Below are 20090 nucleotides of genomic sequence, written 5' to 3' on the forward strand. Positions count from 1 at the left end.
CAAAGTCACGGAGAACAAACATTCTCCCTCTGGATGAGTATTACAGTTACTCCACAATAAAGGCATCCTCCCCGCTGTGATTTTGTCCAAAATCATCTGCAATATTTAGTAACTGCAGTAATCAGGAATTACCTCATGTGCACGTAAATACAACCGTCCTGCGTCAGGAGGAAGGTACTGTGACATGACTACAGTTGTTGAAATAAAAACTGCATGACAATGAAACTACTAAATAGATAAATCCTTGAAATTTAGTCTTTTTCTTCTTGGCAAACTATATTAGTCTTTCTTGCACATACCATTATTACCATACCTGTTCTTATAGAGGGCAGAAAAGTATTCCCACCAAAGAAATTTATCTTTCCACTGCTGTTCTTATCTCTGCCCCTTCCCTCCCTGTCCTGATATCTTACTCTTCCATTCTGTCTGGCTTTCAATGCAGACCAGTAATCACATTAAAAATTCAATCTAAAAGATAATGGGAGAAAGATCAGAATGAAGGGAGAGAAAGGAGAGGGTCAAAGGGCTACTTGAACATGTGGGCTTTTGGAAAGATCAATTAAATACTCTATGCACAACAGTCTTCTATTAGAAGAGTAGCAGTTCATCACTAGTGTCATAATTAATCCTGCAAACAGAAGTAAACCCAGAAGTTCAAAGTGAGAAAAAAAATGCTAAAGAGCTATCACCTGCAACAATATTTCAAGAAGGACAAGAAGAGATCTAAGGATAACTTCCTAAATGACCACATACAAGGACATGATTTACAACAAAAGAGAGGAAAAAGATTAATTCATTACATACTTGTTTTCAGTTGTAAGGTATAAAAAAAAAAAACCAACAAAATAACGTAGGTTACATGTTGTAGGAAAAAGATGCTGTTTAGGAAGTATACTTCAACTTTCTATTCTAGCGTAACAGTGACGAATGACAAAAATCAAGTAATTCACTGCACTAGAAATTTTAGGGGCAGCTATTCCCAGAAAGAAAAAGAGCAGACAAACATTTAGTTAAAAGGAAGTTTACGACATAACCTTGGGAAAGACTCATGCCACACACAGGCCACTTACTCCAGTTCACTTACACACGAGGGTTGCACTCTTGCTAGTACTTAGCATGCTAGAATTCACAAACCTGAATTCTGGGAGGGACAAAAGCACTCAAGCACGTACTTTCATCACAGGTGGACGCACACTGCAGTAGTCATTTTTAAGCTACACAGAGTTGTTTAGCATTTCAATAAATATTTGTTAATCCATTACAAGTTTGTCAGCTTTTTTCTTCTAGGAAAAGGAGGTTTAACAAGACAAATATAAATTGTTTTGATGTGAATTGAAAACTTTAATGGGAATTGAACATTTTATAGCAGAAGGTATCTATAAATGTGCAGCCTTAGCGATGGTTCATTGTGTACTTCAAGTGGCAATTCATCACTCTCCAGAGAGTTTAAAGGTTTTGATTTGTTGTTTTTCTTAAAGGCTTTCCCTTCTCCTCACCAAAGGTGATATGTGTTGGCTGATACTTCTATCCTCCTTTAAGTATAAATAACACCTAAAGGACTTTGTGTGCACTTGCTGAAAGAACAATCCTACATTTGTCATCTAGTACATTAGAAATAAAACACCATTTCAAATTTGTAACCACTCTGAAGACGACAAGGACGCCTGGGAAAAGTTCTCTTTAGAGAACAAGTTCTTGTGCCATAAAAGGATTTTGGTCAAAGTTGCACCTAATGCTTAGAATAGTAGTTTTCGACAGACGTTTATTTAATAGAATTAATTTTACAGCATCCAAGTGTGTAGCGTTGCACTTCCAATGTGTGAAGTGGTATCTAACCTAAAACTTCTGCCTAGACAACCTTACTTCTGTACAATTTAAGCTTGCACAAAAAACGTCAATCCCAAATTCCTCAATACCTACCTTGACTTTCTTTTCAACAGTTGCTCTTACAAAAACAACCAAACCCAAAAAACCTACACACCTCAGTATCAAGAGTACGCATTTTCACCTACATTTCTCCTACCTCATGCTAGGAAATACTTTTTAAGTCTTAAGATGCCATTGCTTCAATTTTACATATACTCACAGTCTCACATAATATCCTCAACAGGTAAATTAGCAAAACGTGTAGTGGATAAATGAACCATTAGATGGGTGGAAAGCTGTCTAGACCGTGAAGTTCCAAGAGGTGAGAGAAGGAGTACAAAGCCTGGCAAGCTGGGTACCAGAGGTGTCCCTTAGGGTTCAATGCTAGTTCTGATTCTAATTAACACCTTTATTAGTGACCTAATAGGACAGAAAGCACCCTCAGCAAGTTTGTGGATAACGCCAAACTAGGGGGGAGCAGTTCACATGCTAAAGGGTAAGGGTGTTATTTAGAGGGACCTCAGACTGTAGAAATGGTCTGGCGGGAACCACAGAGATCCAGTGTCTCAACTTTGTTTTTTGTCTAAAAATTTACAATTTTACCAGTAGCAACATTTATTTAAAGCGTAAGAACAGACAATGGACTGTCAGCAGTCAGTTGCGGGGGGTCTAGTGCAAGGCAGCACTGGCCATATGCTAATGTTAGGAGGAAGGTCTGGGAAACAACCTGCCTTAACTACAGCCCTGTTTTAATTACCTCTACGAGGCGAACAAACGACTCCACATCAAAACCTGTGTTAATCCTTAGGACAAAGAAGGACTTCAGTAAAAGACTTGCTGAGTGACAGCTGATCATTAACTTGTAACAGATTTTTAATAACTTTTTACAGCAACATTTAGCATGCTTTTCTCAGAACTTTTCCTACCTAACGATGTCCATGGCTTGATAGACGATTTCAGACTGGTCGACTCCAATCACTTTCTTCGCACCTGCTTTGGCGGCAAACATGGAGAGTATTCCAGTTCCGCAGCCAACATCCAAAACCACCTGAAACAAATAGGATGTTTGGGTTTTTTTTTTACCTCCATCTATTTCCCTTGCTACAATTTTTCTACACATCTTTCTACATCAGTGAGATGCCACGTTCTAACAGAAGGAACAAATGGTAGCACCAAGTCTTACATTCAGAGATATCCAAGTCAAACCACAGTGCTAACTCCACACGCTCTACTACCCCGTACAGATAGACAACGAAGCAGACCAGCTCCAACCACAGATGAACTCATCCACATGGGAAACACTCACTAGCAATTATTTGGGCAACAGCTACAAAGTTACATGAACAGGAGAAACAGGAAATTAGAGCCTGAGCAATTTTAATCAGTGAATCAATAACAACAGAATTTAGCACTGGCACTGAAAAAAATATATTCTAACTACAGTTTCTCATTAAGAGTCTATTTAGAAACTTTATTTAGGAATCCTCTGCTAGAAATGGCCTCAAAACAGCCATCGCTCAAGGTGACTAAATTTCAAAAAGATGGCTGACAGTTTTAACACCTAGAAATGTTTTCTGTCTAACAGTATTTATAATCAAAATAGGACCAAAAAATCCAGGAAGATGGGATCCCTGAATTTTCATGAAAGAAAAATAAACTTCAGCACTACACTTGAAAGAAGTACACTCAACATAGCAATAAGACTCCTGCAAATGCTTGGGTTTAATCTCTCATGTATTAGCTACTGTAGGAAGATTGAAAAGTTTAAAAACACGAAGCAACTAAGAAAACAGTACCAAATATACTTATAAGCAGAGCTGAGCTGCCAGCAGTGTTGAACTTCATAAAGCAGAGATTTTATCAAATAGCCTTGTTCAGCCCTGCATATCATAATAATATAATCCTTCTAACTGCTGGAAACTTCTCAACAGCTTAAAAAATACTACTTTTAATCTTGAATGTGTTATAGAAGATTTTTAAGCTATGGAGTTTCACAGTTGATGTTTTCACAGAAACACAGAATTGTTGAGGTTGAAAGGAACCTGCAGAGATCACAGTCCAAAAGCAGGGTCTAGAGCAGGTTGCTCAAGACCACATTCAGATGGCTTCTGAATATCTCCAAGGATGGAAGCTCCACAACCTCTCTGGGCAATCTGTGCCACTGTTCAATTGACCTCACAGTAAAAAAGTGTTTATACAATTGCCTGGAGTTCAACCTGTGCCCACTGCTTTTGTCCTGTCCTTGAGCACCACCGAGAAGAGTCTGGATCCACCTCCTTTACTCCCCCTCACCATCAGGCATTTAGACACACTAAAATCTCCTCTAACCCATCTCTTCTCCAGACAAAACAAGCCCAGCTCTTTCAGGCTCTCCCTATATCACAGATGCTCCAGTCCCTTCATCACCTTTGCAGTCTTTCACTGGACTCACTCTAGGACACTCATTCACTCTTGCACTGGGGAACCCAGGACTGGGCACAGCACTCCAGAAGTCATCTCCCTGAGGTACAAGAAAAGGCACATCTCTCGACCTGCTGGTGACAAGTCTTCTTCCTAATGCACCCCAGGAGGCTGGTTGGCTGCCTTTACCATGAGAGTGCGTGTTGCTGGCTCACAGTCAACTTGGTGTTGACCAGGATCCCCAAATTCTTCTCTGCAAAGTTGCTTTCTAGCCTGTAGCCCCCCAGTCTCTGTTGAGTGTGGGGTTATTCTTCCTTTCCCAGCTGTAGGATTTTGCATTGCCCTTCGATTGCCCCAAGCCCTTTGCACAGGACCCCCGTTGGCCCATTTCTCCAGCCTACAGAGATCCTTCTGAACAGCAGCACAACCACGCCACATATCAAGCACTCCTCCCAGTTTTGCATCATCTGCAAACTCGTTGAGGGTGCATTCTGTTGCATTGGCCAGATCATCTGCGGTCTTACTGTTAGACTTCTACTTAATATAGTTAAACTTTACTAATGGTGTTAAAAAATTCTAAGCACTAAACCCCAAAACATTCTGAAATCTGAAAATCAAAAAGTCATCTAAACACTGTGTACAGTCACTTGTACCATGCACAGCATTTGAGCATTAAAAGAATGAGAACTGTAAAGACAGACTTCCTTTCTCACACCTAAACAAGACAGTAAGCACAAGTTACTAAAACACTTTTAAGCTAACAGGAACACTGAGTCTGAGAATTACTAGTCATAAAAATCATTTATTAGAAAGAAAAATTAACTTATCTCACTGTCTTTCCTTAGCACAGCATCCAGTGTTGTAAAAGGTGTCCTCACAGCTTTCATGACGTTAATTTTTTTCCAAATAAAGCGCCAAATCACTCAGTAATCAATCCCACACTTGAAATATTTTGTAAAATGGAGCAGTAATTCTCAAGGCAATGATGCACCCTACTGACAAACTTCCTAGCTTATGAGCTATTGAGCATTCTTGCTTTGGCACAACAAAAACTTGCATGTGCACTTTTCAACTTCACCTGACAAATAGTATCAAAGTAAGTACTTGAACACTCTGCACTTTAAGTTTGCTTGCCTTGCATACAACTCTATGTTTTGATGACGGGTACAGAGCAATTATTCTGAAGTCAGCATGAATAAAAATAGCCATTTACCAGCTATATAATGAGCTTCTGCTGTGGTGTACTGGGAAGAAATGACTCAAGAGTTGACTGCCACCTGTCTTCATAGTGCACCTTACAGTCTGGAATCAGACCAGAAAACATTAGCCTGATGAGGTTTTTTCAGCATCTTGTGTAGAGGCTGGGCACAGAAGTTGTGGACAGAGTTACTTTTTCCACTTGGAACTCTTTGCAGCTATGTTCCAATAGGACTCAATTCTACAACTCCTTCACAAGTTACATGTGAGTATGTAATGGCTACAGAAATCCCTAGGCTGAAGTCTTCTGGAGATGGGAATAGAAAGTAAAAAAATCAATGTTCTTGCAGCTGCTGGAATCTCACATCCCCTAATATCATCTATTCTAACACTTTACCCGTGGTAGTTAACAAAATTGCTGAGCCATGAGAGCTGGAAGTCAGAGCCAAAAATAAACCTCTGTGAAAGAATGATATTGATGTACAGTTGCATGAAAGAGAGCAATCACGACAAATTGGAAAAAAATCAAAACAGACACCACTTTGGACAGCTGCCCTGGTCACTTAAAAACCCAGATGGAACTCATCTAGCCTTAGGCAGGGGATGGGGGTGGAGAAAAAGGCACAGGAGAGAAAATATACAAGCTGGAACAGAAAGACAAGCAGGATGATCACCAATTAGCCTAAGGACAAGGGTCTACAGCTAATGCATTCTTGCGGTGATCACATATGGCCTCTCACCAGAGATCTGGAGCAGCTGGATTGGCCATTTGACTATACCGCAATATACTGCAGCATCACATCCTTCTCTGCGGTCTAATCAAAACTAATACTCTACTTCTAATAACAGAAAAAACATACTTCAAATTCAGAAAAACAGGAGGTCAGGTAATTTGGCCAATTAAATTAATTCCATCAACGAACTTTTAGTAGGAACAATGTTTAAAAACTCATTTTTTCCCCTCAATATGGCATCAATGCCTGCCTCAGACTTCTATCTACAACAAAAGCTAACCATGGCAGTAGTGCTTTTCTAACCAATTATTTTTCCACCAGAAAATACTCTCACTGTAAAATGGATCACATTTCCTTTTACTGAGTAAAACCACCTTAGCTACTCCTGCTAGGTAATTTAAATTGTCCTATTCTCATCTCAAGTACATCTAATAGGTTGAAAATAAAGGCAGCAAACAGGATTCATTCAAGTTTTAATAATTTCTTTCAAAAGCTGAGACACAACAAACAAATTGGCTTGTTCTGAATAAAGTAAGCCTAATAAACAAACATACGTATTCTGTTATCATCTGTTACCGTGCAATCGCACCTCTTTGGGATGCTATGGCTTTGCATCAAGAGCTAGTATGACCAATTAAGCTCTTTGACAAGCTCCTCCCAACCCACTTCACAGGTGTCCTTTCAGAAACAACAAAAAGCATCACTATGTATTTTTTAGGGAGGAATACCATATAGAAGATCTAGGAAATACAGTATCTGACATTTACTCAGATTTTTTTAAAGTTTTAATCAAACTTTAAGGGAAAATAGCCTATTTCCTCAAGTTGGAAGTTTCATTCATTAATATGGTTCTGAGAGCATCATATAATACGTAAGTTAAGCAAAACATGGTAAGAGCTCCTTCAGCAGAAGTCTGTAACAGATGTCACTTCAAAGCTACATCTCTGAAAAAAAATCCCATATATTCTTCATAACAGCATTCCAAGCGAAAGCAACATCAACATATAGTCAGACACAGAAGTTAAGTGGGGCACTGGTCACCTGGTTGGGAACTCAAAACAGTTGAGAATCTTTCTTTCCATTCAACTTCAACACACTATGACGGGTTTGGATATGCTATGAATTTGAGCTAAGAGTATCTTGATCAAAAAACTGCTGTAAAACACCCAATTCAGAAACCAGTTTGTAGATGTTGTGATAATAGATAAGCTTTTCTGTAGAAGTTGAATGCTTTCATGTGAATTAAAACACACAGAGTAAGCACACGTTTTCGAGCTGATTTCTGAGCAAGTGCAGCTACAGCTGGGGTTGAACCAATGTTACTTATAACAATTCATCCATGTTTTGTTTCGAATTTTAACAATACTTCCATACAACAGAGAAGAAATACAACCAATCCAGAAAAATTACTGTCCCACTAGGACACACATTCCATGTAACATAAGATCAGTCTTACCCTATGAAAATCTGCAGTTATCAATTTTAGGGGTATCTGTGAAACTAAATTTCTCCCAAGAAAGCTTTCTTTCCTTTATTGATCTTTCTTTGTTGTTGGGTGAGCCGCCCAGCTATGCAGACACTCACACCTTAAGTGGATGGCAGTATGTTTCTACAACACTTTTGCTTCTTCTCTCATTGTAACTAACTTAGAAACATTTAATAGAAACGAGCTCGTGACATGGATTGAAGCAAAAAGGAATAAAACTCTTTTCCTAATATTTTTCTGCTGTGGTTGCCAAAAGGAAACTAAGGTAAGGCATACAAAGAGTATGCGCTACCTTGAAATACCTCCTGCCTAGCCCAAAACAAAAACATCTCTAGCACCATTTCCAAGTCAGGAGCTATCAGATGTGTACACTTTTATGACTTCCACAACTATTCTGAAGCCTTGTATTATCAGTTATTAACAAGGTCGAAATAAATCAAAACAAAAATCAACAGTCATTACCTTCCATAAACCTAGATATCGTGGCTTCACATTAAGAAATATCCATATACAACTTAAGAACGGTAAGTATGAAGTAGAGGAAAGCTAATCCAGAACAGAAGGCTGCAAGGCATAACTCAGAACACAACTAACTCGGCAGAAACAGGAGAGGAGGATCACAACTGTGCAGCGGTCATAGCCACAATAAGATCATAAACAAACATCGGTGCAATCTCTCCACGCTGCAAGTGAAATACTAATTCCTGGTTTTAAGTCCCTTAACGATAACCTTATCTGGAGAGGCTAAATAACACTAATTTGATGAATCAGTTGCATATGAATTCTTCCCCAATTCTAATTACACAGGGTTTCTAGGATGTTTTGACTGTATCAGACACAACTTGAAATTCACTTAAATCCTGGTAAAGAGGCCCTCTAAGATAGATTCCACTTAATATACTGGACAAGAAAGGCTCAACTTAACCCCGCCAAAATAATTAATGAACATCCTGACATGGCACACAGAACAATGACAATAGCGATCAGCACTTCTGTTATCAGCACTTTGCACCCTCCAGCAGCTGAATGGCACTCTACCACCTAATAAAGCCAGAGTACATTAAATCAAATCCTGTCAGTGCGATATTCCATTCCCAACGCTACAGAGTAGCCAACCTGAAGGATTTCTACCACTTGAGAAAAAATAAAGTGCAGAAATCATTGTATTTTCTGAGCTGTTTTACCTACCTTGTCCTTGAAGATATGTGGGTTTTGATAGATGAAGTCACGATAGCTTTCTGTACGCACTTTATCCTATGATTTAAAGAATAAAGAAGTGTTCACTTTTTTACTCAGGTACAGCGTATCATTTAAAAATAATGAAAAACTTGCTTTTCAACTTGTCCTAAAGATGTTTTGTGACTACTGCACTTAAAAGGGCTCTGCAATCATGATAATTCCCATACGATATTCTTCCAGAATTTGCTGTCTTTGCAAATCAAGACAGCTGACCCTTTGCAGGAAAAATAAGAGATTATCTCGCACTTTTATGACCTGCCTGCTGCCTTTGATTTTGGATGTTTCAAAGTTCGTAATACCTTTTCCCCACCTTCCAGGAACAGCAGTAATAGAGTGGCAATACTGCACTGACTTTACATAACAACCTTCTGTACAACAGTAAAAATTTGAGTCAAGAGCTCATAAAACATATTCTATCATTTTATTCTCTGACACTCTTATGACACACAGATTCCTTCAAAAAAGAATTATGGATCAGATTAACGTTTTCTATTTCTGAACAAACTGCAAATTTGCAAACCCTAAGACAAACTATTAATTAAAGCCGTACAGCCCATTCTAGGAAAGCCCAATATAATAAAAAAATAAACTTAACTGTAATGCATCATGACACAAGAAGCTGGAATGTTTTCAAGCATGTAACTAAACATTTATAGTATCTTAGTATATGAAAGCTAGCAGTATAGCTCAATCTAGCAGCAAGGTAATCTATTAAACATTGATTCTCTTAATATGCATCAGCAGGTACACAAATTGACAGCCAAGTATAGGGTCTGGAATTGCTGTTGCAGTTCAAGGGTTAGAGCAAAGTAAAAGAAAAATTTTAAGCAATTTTTATCTCATAAAGACGAGTCCATAAATAAAACTGAAATATAAAATCCAACTACTTATATTTAAGTTCACATTTTTCTACTATGGCAAGTAGGATATTTTTAGAAACAAAATGGAAACTAAAGACATTTTCTCTACTGAGAAAGAATAAAGTCTATTTTATTAGAAAAATAAGATCAAAACCAGAGACTGAGAACAAAAGATATGTTCATAAAAATTCTGGAGACAAAACAAATTATTTTGAGGCCCAGTTTTAAGTTTAGGAGGATTATCACACACGGAGCCCAAAGAAACAATTAGGGATGATTTTAGAAAATCGTACTTTAAAATTATACATAATTAACATGAATTAAAAAAATATTGGAATCCTTTGTTATGATATTGGTTTACTGTAACGTTATATTCAGAGCAACTATTTTCAGTACTTCACCTCTATTGCAGTATATAATAGGATTTGCTGAAATGACCAAAAAAGTTTAAAAAAATAAAAAAAATCGGAAGGTTCTGCATCAATCAAGAAAGCAGTCAGCTGGAAAGCTTTCAGCCTTGCATCCTGCCCACTCACATTGCCTCAGCAGTGCCCCAACTTAATCAATACAATTCTAGCTGCTGTCGCTGCTGCATGCACTGCTGCTCGAGTAAGCCACGGTCACTCACTTCACATCCCTCTATTCATCAATTCCATTCTCTCACTCACCATTTCAATGTAATGCTTTTGCTTTGTATTTAAATAAAATGGTAGGGAAATTTATTAGATGATAGTCAAGAAATTCTCGAGCAAAAAAATACAGCAAGGGAAACACTAGCCGTTTGGCCAGTGTAAAGCAACAATACTCTTCCCCCGTCTCTGAAGTATTTGCAGCAAAAAAAAAAAAAAAAAAAAACAAAACCAAAAACCTGAAACTTCATTCTACCACTACCAAGCATACGAAAAAAAAGGTTTTAAAATGGAATAGTGTCAGAAACAGACTTAAAATTCGGACAGCAAGACTCCTGTCTCAAAAATTTCAATGTAGCAAGCCACTATATATATACACAAAAATAAGGCAGACATACAAAGAAAAAAATCAAAGTGAATGCCTAGCATATAGGAAAAAATTATATGCACGCATGATAAAAAGCAATTCTTTTCCTTAGTTTAGTAAAGTCAAAAGTCTTCTCAAAGGCATTCTGACAAATAGTCCCTGAAACCAATAAAATTGTACCAATCTCCTTGGGCAGAGATGCAGAATTATTATAAACTTCATTAGCAAATAGAAAGGCTACCTCATCCTACAGCCTATAACTTCTCAACACCTTTATACAACGGCAAACCCAACTTCTATCATTTTTATTTATCTTGAAAACTTAAACTATATTTCTCTAGACTATACATTTCAGAGAATATTCTATTTCTGCAGACATCTCTGGTCTTCCATAAAATTCCCCCCCCCTTAATAATTAACCTCATGCTTACACTAATCTTAACGCAGATTCATGTGTATTTCTACGTTAGGGCCACTAAATGATTTACAAAGTGGCAAACTTTGTATGCTACCTGTATGGACAAAGTCAATTCACAACACTGTATTCTATCTCTACGTTAGGCAGGAATTGTATTTATTTCTGCCTTAAAATAAAACTGTTTCTGACTTTCACAACCATGATACCTTCTCCGAAAGGAAGCATTAAGAGATTTTGATTTACACGTCAATTTTAAGTTGTTGGGTTTTGTATTAGGTTTTTTTTAAGTTACAAGGGCATACACAGGTTTGCCTTTGAAGAGTTTTAAGCATTATTTTTTTATCTTTATCATATAAGGAAGCATACACTTTTTCCAGCTGTTCAATGTCATTTTATGGATACCCTGGACTGTGCACAAATACCAACAATTTCTGTTTACCTAATGCAACAGCAAACCACAATATTTGACAAATGCTTTTTCCTAACAAATTTCAATTCTAAGGAAAATATAAACTAAAGAAAAATATTCAGTGTCTGTACCGTGTTTTATCCTTTACCATTTAAGCACCCAGGAAAAAGCTGCTTTTGACAAGGTAAGGTTGTGGTGTAGATATCGTAATATAACTTCAAGCATATCTGTAGAGTAAATGATTTTATGTTACTAATGCTTCCCCTTTAACAGAATTTATACAAAGGAAATACAACTGGGAAAATATCTCTCAACCCAACTCCTAGCAAAAAACTATCACGTATAGAAAGGGTTAAAAATGCAGCTGCTCTGCAGTATATTTATGGGCACACAGCCCACTTCATTCCATCCTTCCTCTTTAGTCCTACTAAGATGCAGTTGAGATGACTTTCTAACCTTTAGCATCTCTTCGTGTATCCCATAATGCCCATAGGAGCTGAAGTAAACACCATCCTCATCCTCCTGAAGGTCTGCAATGGCGCTGGATGATGAGCTGCTCCTGACATCTGCGTTCATCACAAAATCCTGTGCAAATTGTCTGTAATCAATTTGAAATATACCCTTGAGACATGTTTATGGGACCACGAAAGGGAGGCGGGGGTAGGGGGGGGAGAAGGGGCTTGAAAGAGGTAAGAAATCCAGCCTGCACAGGGTTTTTTTTTTTTGTGTTTTTTTTTTTTTTTTTTTTTTTACAACAATGGGACCGGTTTTAAGTGTGCAGAACCTCCCTCTGCCGGCTCCTCCAGGCTGCTGCACCACCATTCTCCGACCATCACCCTCCTGCAGTGGCTACTTTCTGCTTGCAACCAGCAAGTAGCAGTAACGAAACATTCGGACTTCATTTCTGCTTTTAAGGAGGATTTATGTATTTTGTGCTCGCTAGTACAAAAGCACAGCGGTCAAAGTCGACAGGGGAATAACATGCGTTTTAGGCTGTGTAATGCAGACACGGACTCAATCCAACAAACAGCATAAGAAATACAAACCATACAACACTACAGGACTAGCGGAAGGTAGAAGAAAGTACTTCAGAACCGAAGCATTTGGGTAGAAACAAACCAGAGCGTAAAATTCAATTTATTACTTTAATTTAATGCTGCTTCTTCTTCCTCCTCCATAGCCTTGCATTCCTAATATGCATTGTTCTCTTCTCATTTCTCAAAGCAGTTTTGATGACAAAATACACAAATCAAGGGGTTTATCATGAAAACATATTAAAAGTTGACAAGCAAACTGCTCATACTATATCCAGAATATTCCTCGAAGGTCTATAGTCCAACATCAAAACTTGCATCCTAGACCACTCCAAAGCAGCGAAAACTCACCTTCAACAGTGGTCACACTTTTCTTAAACAGGGACTTAATGTATAAAAGCTGTAGGTAACATCTCATTACCAGTACCAGCCTTATAGAACAACAAAACCAAATTCAGCCCTGACGTGTCAAATACTTCTCTGCATAGCTAGTTTGGACGAGGAAGAGAAGGTGGTAAGGGAATTTGTATTAGAAGCTCGTCAACATCATAAACTTCCTGTATTTGCTGACATACAGGTAACGTCGGGATCTTATTTTTGATATTGCTCTTTACCATGGCAGTTTGCGTTTTCCTTATTTTTAGATAAATATCAAAATGGTAAAAATGGAAACTTACAAAAAATAGATTCCATAACACACAATTAAGTAAAATTAGCATTTTGTAAGATTTAAAATTTAAATTGAAAGTTATTTAGAACGGATTCAGCGAACGGTTTCTCCAGCAGCACAAGACCAGGCCGGATGGGGCTTTGAGCAACCTGGTCTAGTGGGAGGTGTCCCTGTCCATGGCAGGGGGGTTGGACTAGATCATTTTTAAGGTCCCTTCCAACTCTAACTATTCTATGCATCTATGTTTCTTACTGCAAACAAACTCTAGAGACAGAGCTGCCCTCTTGTCTTTTTAATTCAAGAAAAAAAAAAAAGAAGGTAAGTAAAAACAAAAGCCATGATCTCTAAACAGGGAAAAGATGAAAAAAACTCAGGATACACAAGCCATGCTCTTAAATCTAAGTTACATCATATGCTAAAGGTAACCTCATTTATAGAGCTGTTGCCATTTGCGGGAGGAAAACAAAAGGTCACTACGCCTCCTGCTACCTGTCTTTGCTTTGTGGCCCTTTCAATTCTCGTAATTCTGCAAGTCTACTCAGTCTAGCAAACTCGGAAAAACATTTCTGCAGAAATTGTTACTCAATTAGTGGGTGTCCTCTTACTATTATTCCTGGGCTCAGGACGCAACAATCTCTAGGGAGCTCCATGACCGATCCTGAAGAGTCATTAAAAGTCATTAAAAAACCTGAAGTATTTTTTCCACGCCTTAGAAAGCAAGACCTGCATAATTGCAGTCATGTTGTAACTGAAAGAAACTAGAGTTAATTAGTCTCCCAAAGAAGTCTCTCTATAGCATGAGAAAGCTCCTGGATCTTGCTTTTTTTACTCCAGAAGTCAGACATCCAGCCTGCTAAATACCAGTATAAACCTATTTCCGTGACAAAAAAAATAGAAAACAAGTCACTGTAGGTTAAGGTCCTGCATGCTATTCTTGCTCCACATCAGAATTCCAAGTTACCTTTATTTCACAAAGGTTTACCTGAAAGGAAACATCTGTAGATCGTCTCTTTCAGTGGAGTAACCTCCAGTATCACCATGAATTACAGCATATAGGCCACTACAATGCAACTGGTTCATCTGTCTATGATTTAAAACTGCGCTGCTTCATCAGATCTACATCTGGCTAATTTTTGCTGCCAGCCGATCCCTGCCGAATTGAAGAGCCTGCGTTGACAAAGAAAAATTAAAGGCTCCCTTTTACAACAGCAGATACTTTGATAAACTAAGCTCAAAAAGAAATCTATACAAGCCTGACTGAAATTCAGAAAGCTGAAAAGAAATTGCAACTGACGACCTGAAAAGGTTTTTCTTTCTTTCAAATTAAAAAGAAGGGAAGAATAAGACAAGACACACAGAAAACCACCCCAAGTTTTCCAAGTACAGTGATAAATTTCTTTCATTCTTATTATGATGAATTAATGCACAATGTACACAGAGATATCAGAAAAGTGCTGTATAGCTATAAAGTACAATTCGCAAAAGTTAAACACAGCTGAAGACAAAATTGTTCATTTTTGACATGTTAATTGTTCACAGCTGATAGGCTCAGAATACATGAATTTATCTTGGTATTCTTAGTTACTAATAACATCAAGTGTGTACTCTCAAAACATACAACAAACCTTCATACGTATTTTACAAAATGAGTTTTTTTCCACTTTTCCACAAAAGGCCATGAATTATTTTTTCAAGTTTCTTAAATACAATTTCAGTTCTTCAGTGCCCAATCAGCGTGATCTTGAAATTATATGTTTGTACAGGATTTAATCCTATGTGACCCAAAAAAGAAGTTTATGTTACCATTTTATCCATGAGCATCATCAATTCATGTTCTGGAGACCTCAAGATTTAGAAGTAGCATGTACAGCTATGGGGATGTCCTGATTGCGATGCACTGAGTATTCTTAATAACAGAACCCACACCTGAGACTGAAAATAAAATAGCTAAAAAGTTGGTTTATTAATTTCACTGAAGGTTTCTCCAACCCATAACTGAATTATACTACTACTAATTATTGTTTGGAGCCATCTCTGAAAATGGTTAGTCACATATTTAACTTGTCGACACCGCCCTCTTCTCCATTGTGTACATCTTCAATATTTAAACTCATTATCTAAAGGACTAATGGGAAAGTGTCTGAAAAACAAAGAGTGGCCTGAAGCAAAATACATGTTTCTGGGCCATGGGCTTATTTAGCTTTCCTCAGCGTACTCTGCTCTTTCATTTTGTGCAAGCGTTGTGCAGTTTTTACTAATCATGTATTAGATAAAAGCCAAACCTACAGTCCCAACACAAGTCAGGACTTGTAACCAATGTAATGGTAGTAACATTCTACCACTTTTTTGAATTTCCATTGGTCTTTAAACATGAACATCTCATCTCACCTAAAGCACATCAAATAAAAAAAAAAAAAAGCAACCCAAAGCTTCAGTTCAAATGCTTACTTCATTTTTTGAAGATCATCTTGTGCTCTAGCCAAGGCTGCTTCTGCAAGTCTTGCTCTGTGTTCTGCATGTTTTAATTGTTCAAGGAGCATCATGGTATCATTTAAACCATTAGAAGGCAAAATGTTTGCAGGTTGACAAAGATCTTCTATATCTAATGAAATGGGGAGAAAAAAACCACCAACCAGTCACATGTTGCTTCAAAGCAGCTCATAAACACACGATGTTTTCAGCGTTGCTACTTCCGTCTTTGGATGATTTGTAAAAGCAGTCTGTTTTAGTATTTTAGTATGGAATCACTGAATTTGACAGGACTAACCACAGAACACAATACTACTCAGTAAAACCAAGTATGCCAGAAACAAGCTTATACCAAAGCAATAAATCCAGAATTCAGGCTTCTTTAAATACCAGTGTTTGATTATTGATAAAAGAGACTTTAGGTTTAAACTGTAATTAAGTTAATTACAGCCCTATCCTCTAGTTTTCCAGTTGCATTATTCTAAAGATAAAAGGGCTGTTAATGGTAGTGGTAAGAGGTAAGAAGGTATATAAATTAAAAATTTCTTAATAATTAGACAGTGACTCTTAGTTTTCAATCCAATTCCTCTGGCTTTTATAGAGCTTATGAACACACAAACCTCACAAGAGTATAAGCAGAATGAATCTAGATGAAACATCGCTTTTTAACTACCAAAACTCGGACTCAGCACTAGTTCCCATTCACCTCTTGCTGAATTCAGCTGGTGACTTCAGCAGATATCACTGGATAAAAAAACAGGGCTACTGTGGTTTTGGATATAGTAAGAAGTTACTGCCAGCTTACTGGACAACAGACTTCATTAAAAAAAAATAAAAATGTATCTATTCCTTTTAATCATGGAAGACCAACTATTTGGCCCATGGGACTGAAATGAAGCACCGATGATTAAAATAAGACTTCAGAAGTTCAGATCACCCCCATAACCCTTTAGCAATTGCAACAGCAGCTCAAAGCATCTCAAAAGTCTATAGCTTGGGTAAAGAGCACACATCAGGCAGGAGACAAGAAAGCAAAATGTGAAAACCCTGTAGTAACCAACCCATGTTCTCTACCACACATTATCTCTGCTATCATGCAGCAGGGCTTGCTAAGAATAGGGCAATACTGCATTCCAGACTGTATGGAAAAGAAAAAAAATTCACAAGCCCCAAGAACCTTATGGTTTTAGGTGAAAGATAGATGTACAATCAAGTACAAATTTGGAAGAGAGTGGGAGGATCACAGGCAGCAAAAATAAGATTAAAAGTCAAACTGAATTCTCTCAATGCCACCTAATGAACTGTCATGAGAGAGAAGCTAAAGCTGCTTGTAGTGATTGCTAGAACCATTAAAGCATGGGACTACTTCTGTGCAACTGTAGTATACTACACTGGGTTGGTCCAAAATAGAACCTGTACAAAAGATGAACAGATTTTGACACGGCAAATTACTTGCTCCTGGCTTATAGCATATATTTTTGAATTAAAGAATCTGATTTTAAATACCTATAAGTAGAAGCTTTAAAAGCTTCATAAATCTTCCATTCATAAGTCTTGTGTGGAGTGCCTCTTTGACCTGCTTAATCACTACACACAGCAACTCTGCTGTTAACATCAGATCTACAATAAGTGAATGCAAATAATAAAACAGGGCTGTGGAAATCTCAGTCATTAACAACCAACACATAACGTATGGTAAAAACTTCAGAGCATGATTTAATGTCATGACTTCAAGCTAGAATGTGGACTTTCTCATGTACGTAAGAGTCAACAATAACGATGATGTTTCACATGACACGAATTCTGCCAATATCACAGTACAACACTTATTTATTTACCAAACTGAAGTAGGAGATCATCTTCTAGCTCTGGTTTCAAATATTCCTCTCCTTCCCAAGGCAGCGGGCTGCTGAGAGAACTCAAATATGCTGCTGTTGGTTTCTAGACAGCAAGAGAAGAGCATATAAGCAAAGTTTTTTTTCAAAAACATTAAAATAAGGCAAAGATCTGTTCTTCTGCCCATTAAGATATTATTAAAGTAGCGTTGTAGCAAAGGCTGAGAAAGACACTACTTTGAAGCATGACTAGTGAGAACAGTGAAGAAATGAACTTCTGGCTTCTATACTGGCTCTGACAAGCACTCACCTGAGCATACTGAGACTACAACCATGGTGACCAGAGAATAGCATAAAACTACACCTATGAGTTAGTCTGGGTCCAAAACACAGGAGGCTACAGGATCATGGAATTCAGTACAAGCAGTAAAGCACAGCAGATTGATAGACATTAAAGGACACTTGCAGGATTCCACTGCTACCAGGAACCAAGTTTCTCGGGTGTTTGACTGTGTCAGACCCATAGCTTACAACAGGATTAATCAACAAAGCCAAGATACTAATCGTGCAAAGTGTTTTTACGTGAACAGCGCTATAAGGACAGGTGTCAGAAATGCCACATTCTCTCCTATTTCCATCCGGCCAGTTAATAGTTTGCCAGGAACTAGAGGTCAGATTCTGGACCTCAGTTTTTCCATTTCTGTGTTTACTCTGCATAGCTGGTTATACCTTAAATAACTATTTGAGGATTTAAGATTTGAAGATTTAATTCTTAAATTATAATTAAATTAAATTAATTAATACTTAATTACATAAGATCGTATTAAGTCTAAACTTAAACTTTTAGGGAACAACGAAAGAACCTACTTCAAAGGCACAGAACACACAAAAATACCCAGGCCTAACTTAAAACTGTAGGTTCCCACCAGCTTTCCTGATTCTGGTATCATTTTAGCAGAGATTAATTTTTGGTTCTGTGACCTAATGGATGACATGTTGTCCCTATTAACAGTGCAGTAGGGGTCTGGCCAGCTCACATTCCCAGGAAAGACTCTTCGCACCAACACGTGTGCAAGGACTGAGAAACTTCAGTTATCAAGAAGTGAACCCATTACTGGAGCGAGACAGTAGAGTCAAAGGCCAAGATGAATTAACAAAACATGGTACTGCATAGCGTGGGCTTTTTGCAAGTTTGATTATCCTCTTCTAGAAACAATAAAACCCACGTTAATTAAACGTATTTAAAATGAAAACAACTTCACATGTAAATAAACCAATCAATAGCTACTTTAATTCCCGTGATTTCTTATTTCTAAAAATATAATACAAAATTCCATACAGTTATTTAAAAAGGGCAAATTGAAAGCACAGCATCTTGATTTCCCATTCTCCAGACATAGAATACAGAAGTAGTAGTATGTGGCACACCTACCTTTGATCTAACAAAGTTTATTAGTTTAATGTATCCATAAAAATCAAGTCCTGAAAAGAAATAAAGGAGAAAAAAAAGAGAGCTTGCATTACAGAAACCCCACATGCAATTTACAATGACATGAATACTAATTACTTGTTCCATTGGCCAGCTTCCCCTTGGGGTGTACACCATTACCTACTGCTGTCTTCCTATCTTAAGTTTACCATCTACATTTTTCTTCTCTTCAGGACCAAACCAGGAAATTCTCACCCTCAGGACAAATACATTTACCACAAATTACGATGGAACATATGAAAATGTGAATTATAAACAGGGATTTCACTCATTTAGCAGGCAACTACATCACCACAACCACATTTATCTCCCTAGCTACCTTACTGATCTTTTATGCTGTTGTGCTCCTTTGTTCATATTTTTAGCGTTCTGCTTAATAAAACGTAAATTAGTCCTACTCATCAAGAATAGATACCAATATTGATTCAAAATTGCCACCTTGCTCAGAAATAACAGTAATTTAAATATAATTATGTGCTTTCCACAACAACAGTAAGGATACTGCATAAACTCAAAATACTTTCCATTGGATTTTAGACAGAAAACAGACCAGATCTTAGAATTTTACATGCAGATTTCTAAATGCTTTGTGTGGTTCCCATCCCCTTAAGTCTCTCTCCTTTTTAGTGCACACTCTTAACACTGTGTTTCTCCAACACCGTTCCCCTTCCCCTGCTTTCCAGTTTTGCTCTATATGCAGTAAGGTTGCCCAGGAAGGTTGCAGATGCCCCATCCCTGAAGGCGTTCAAGGCCAGGCTGGACGGGGCTTTGAGCAGCCTGGTCTGGTGGGAGGTGTCCCTGCCCATCGCAGGGGGGTTGGAACTGGATGATCTTTAAGGTCCCTTCCAAGCCAAACCATTCTATGATTCTAAGATACGGATTTCAGACTCAGTAGTTCATCACTTAGTTAACGCTTTCAAAGCCCCCCCACACACTTCACGTACATCTTCCTATATGTATGTGACTGAAGTAACCATCTTGGCCTAAA

At 37.8% G+C, this 20090-nt stretch overlaps 1 protein-coding gene across 1 annotated transcript in view; it reads right to left on the reverse strand.

Moving 5' to 3' along the window:
• PRMT3 (protein arginine methyltransferase 3) overlaps positions 1-20090 on the reverse strand; it is a 63507-nt gene that overhangs the window by 42011 nt on the left and 1406 nt on the right. The window contains exons 4-9 of the mRNA XM_074586320.1: positions 19046-19095; positions 17617-17719; positions 15758-15911; positions 12062-12203; positions 8872-8937; positions 2793-2914 (exon numbers count right to left, since the gene is read on the reverse strand). Of these exons, the coding sequence (XP_074442421.1) occupies positions 2793-2914; positions 8872-8937; positions 12062-12203; positions 15758-15911; positions 17617-17719; positions 19046-19095 (637 nt within the window). The remainder of the gene's footprint in view (positions 1-2792; positions 2915-8871; positions 8938-12061; positions 12204-15757; positions 15912-17616; positions 17720-19045; positions 19096-20090) is intronic.

This window comes from Larus michahellis, chromosome 4 (genome assembly GCF_964199755.1).
Source record: "Larus michahellis chromosome 4, bLarMic1.1, whole genome shotgun sequence".
In the NCBI taxonomy this organism is placed as follows: domain Eukaryota; kingdom Metazoa; phylum Chordata; class Aves; order Charadriiformes; family Laridae; genus Larus; species Larus michahellis.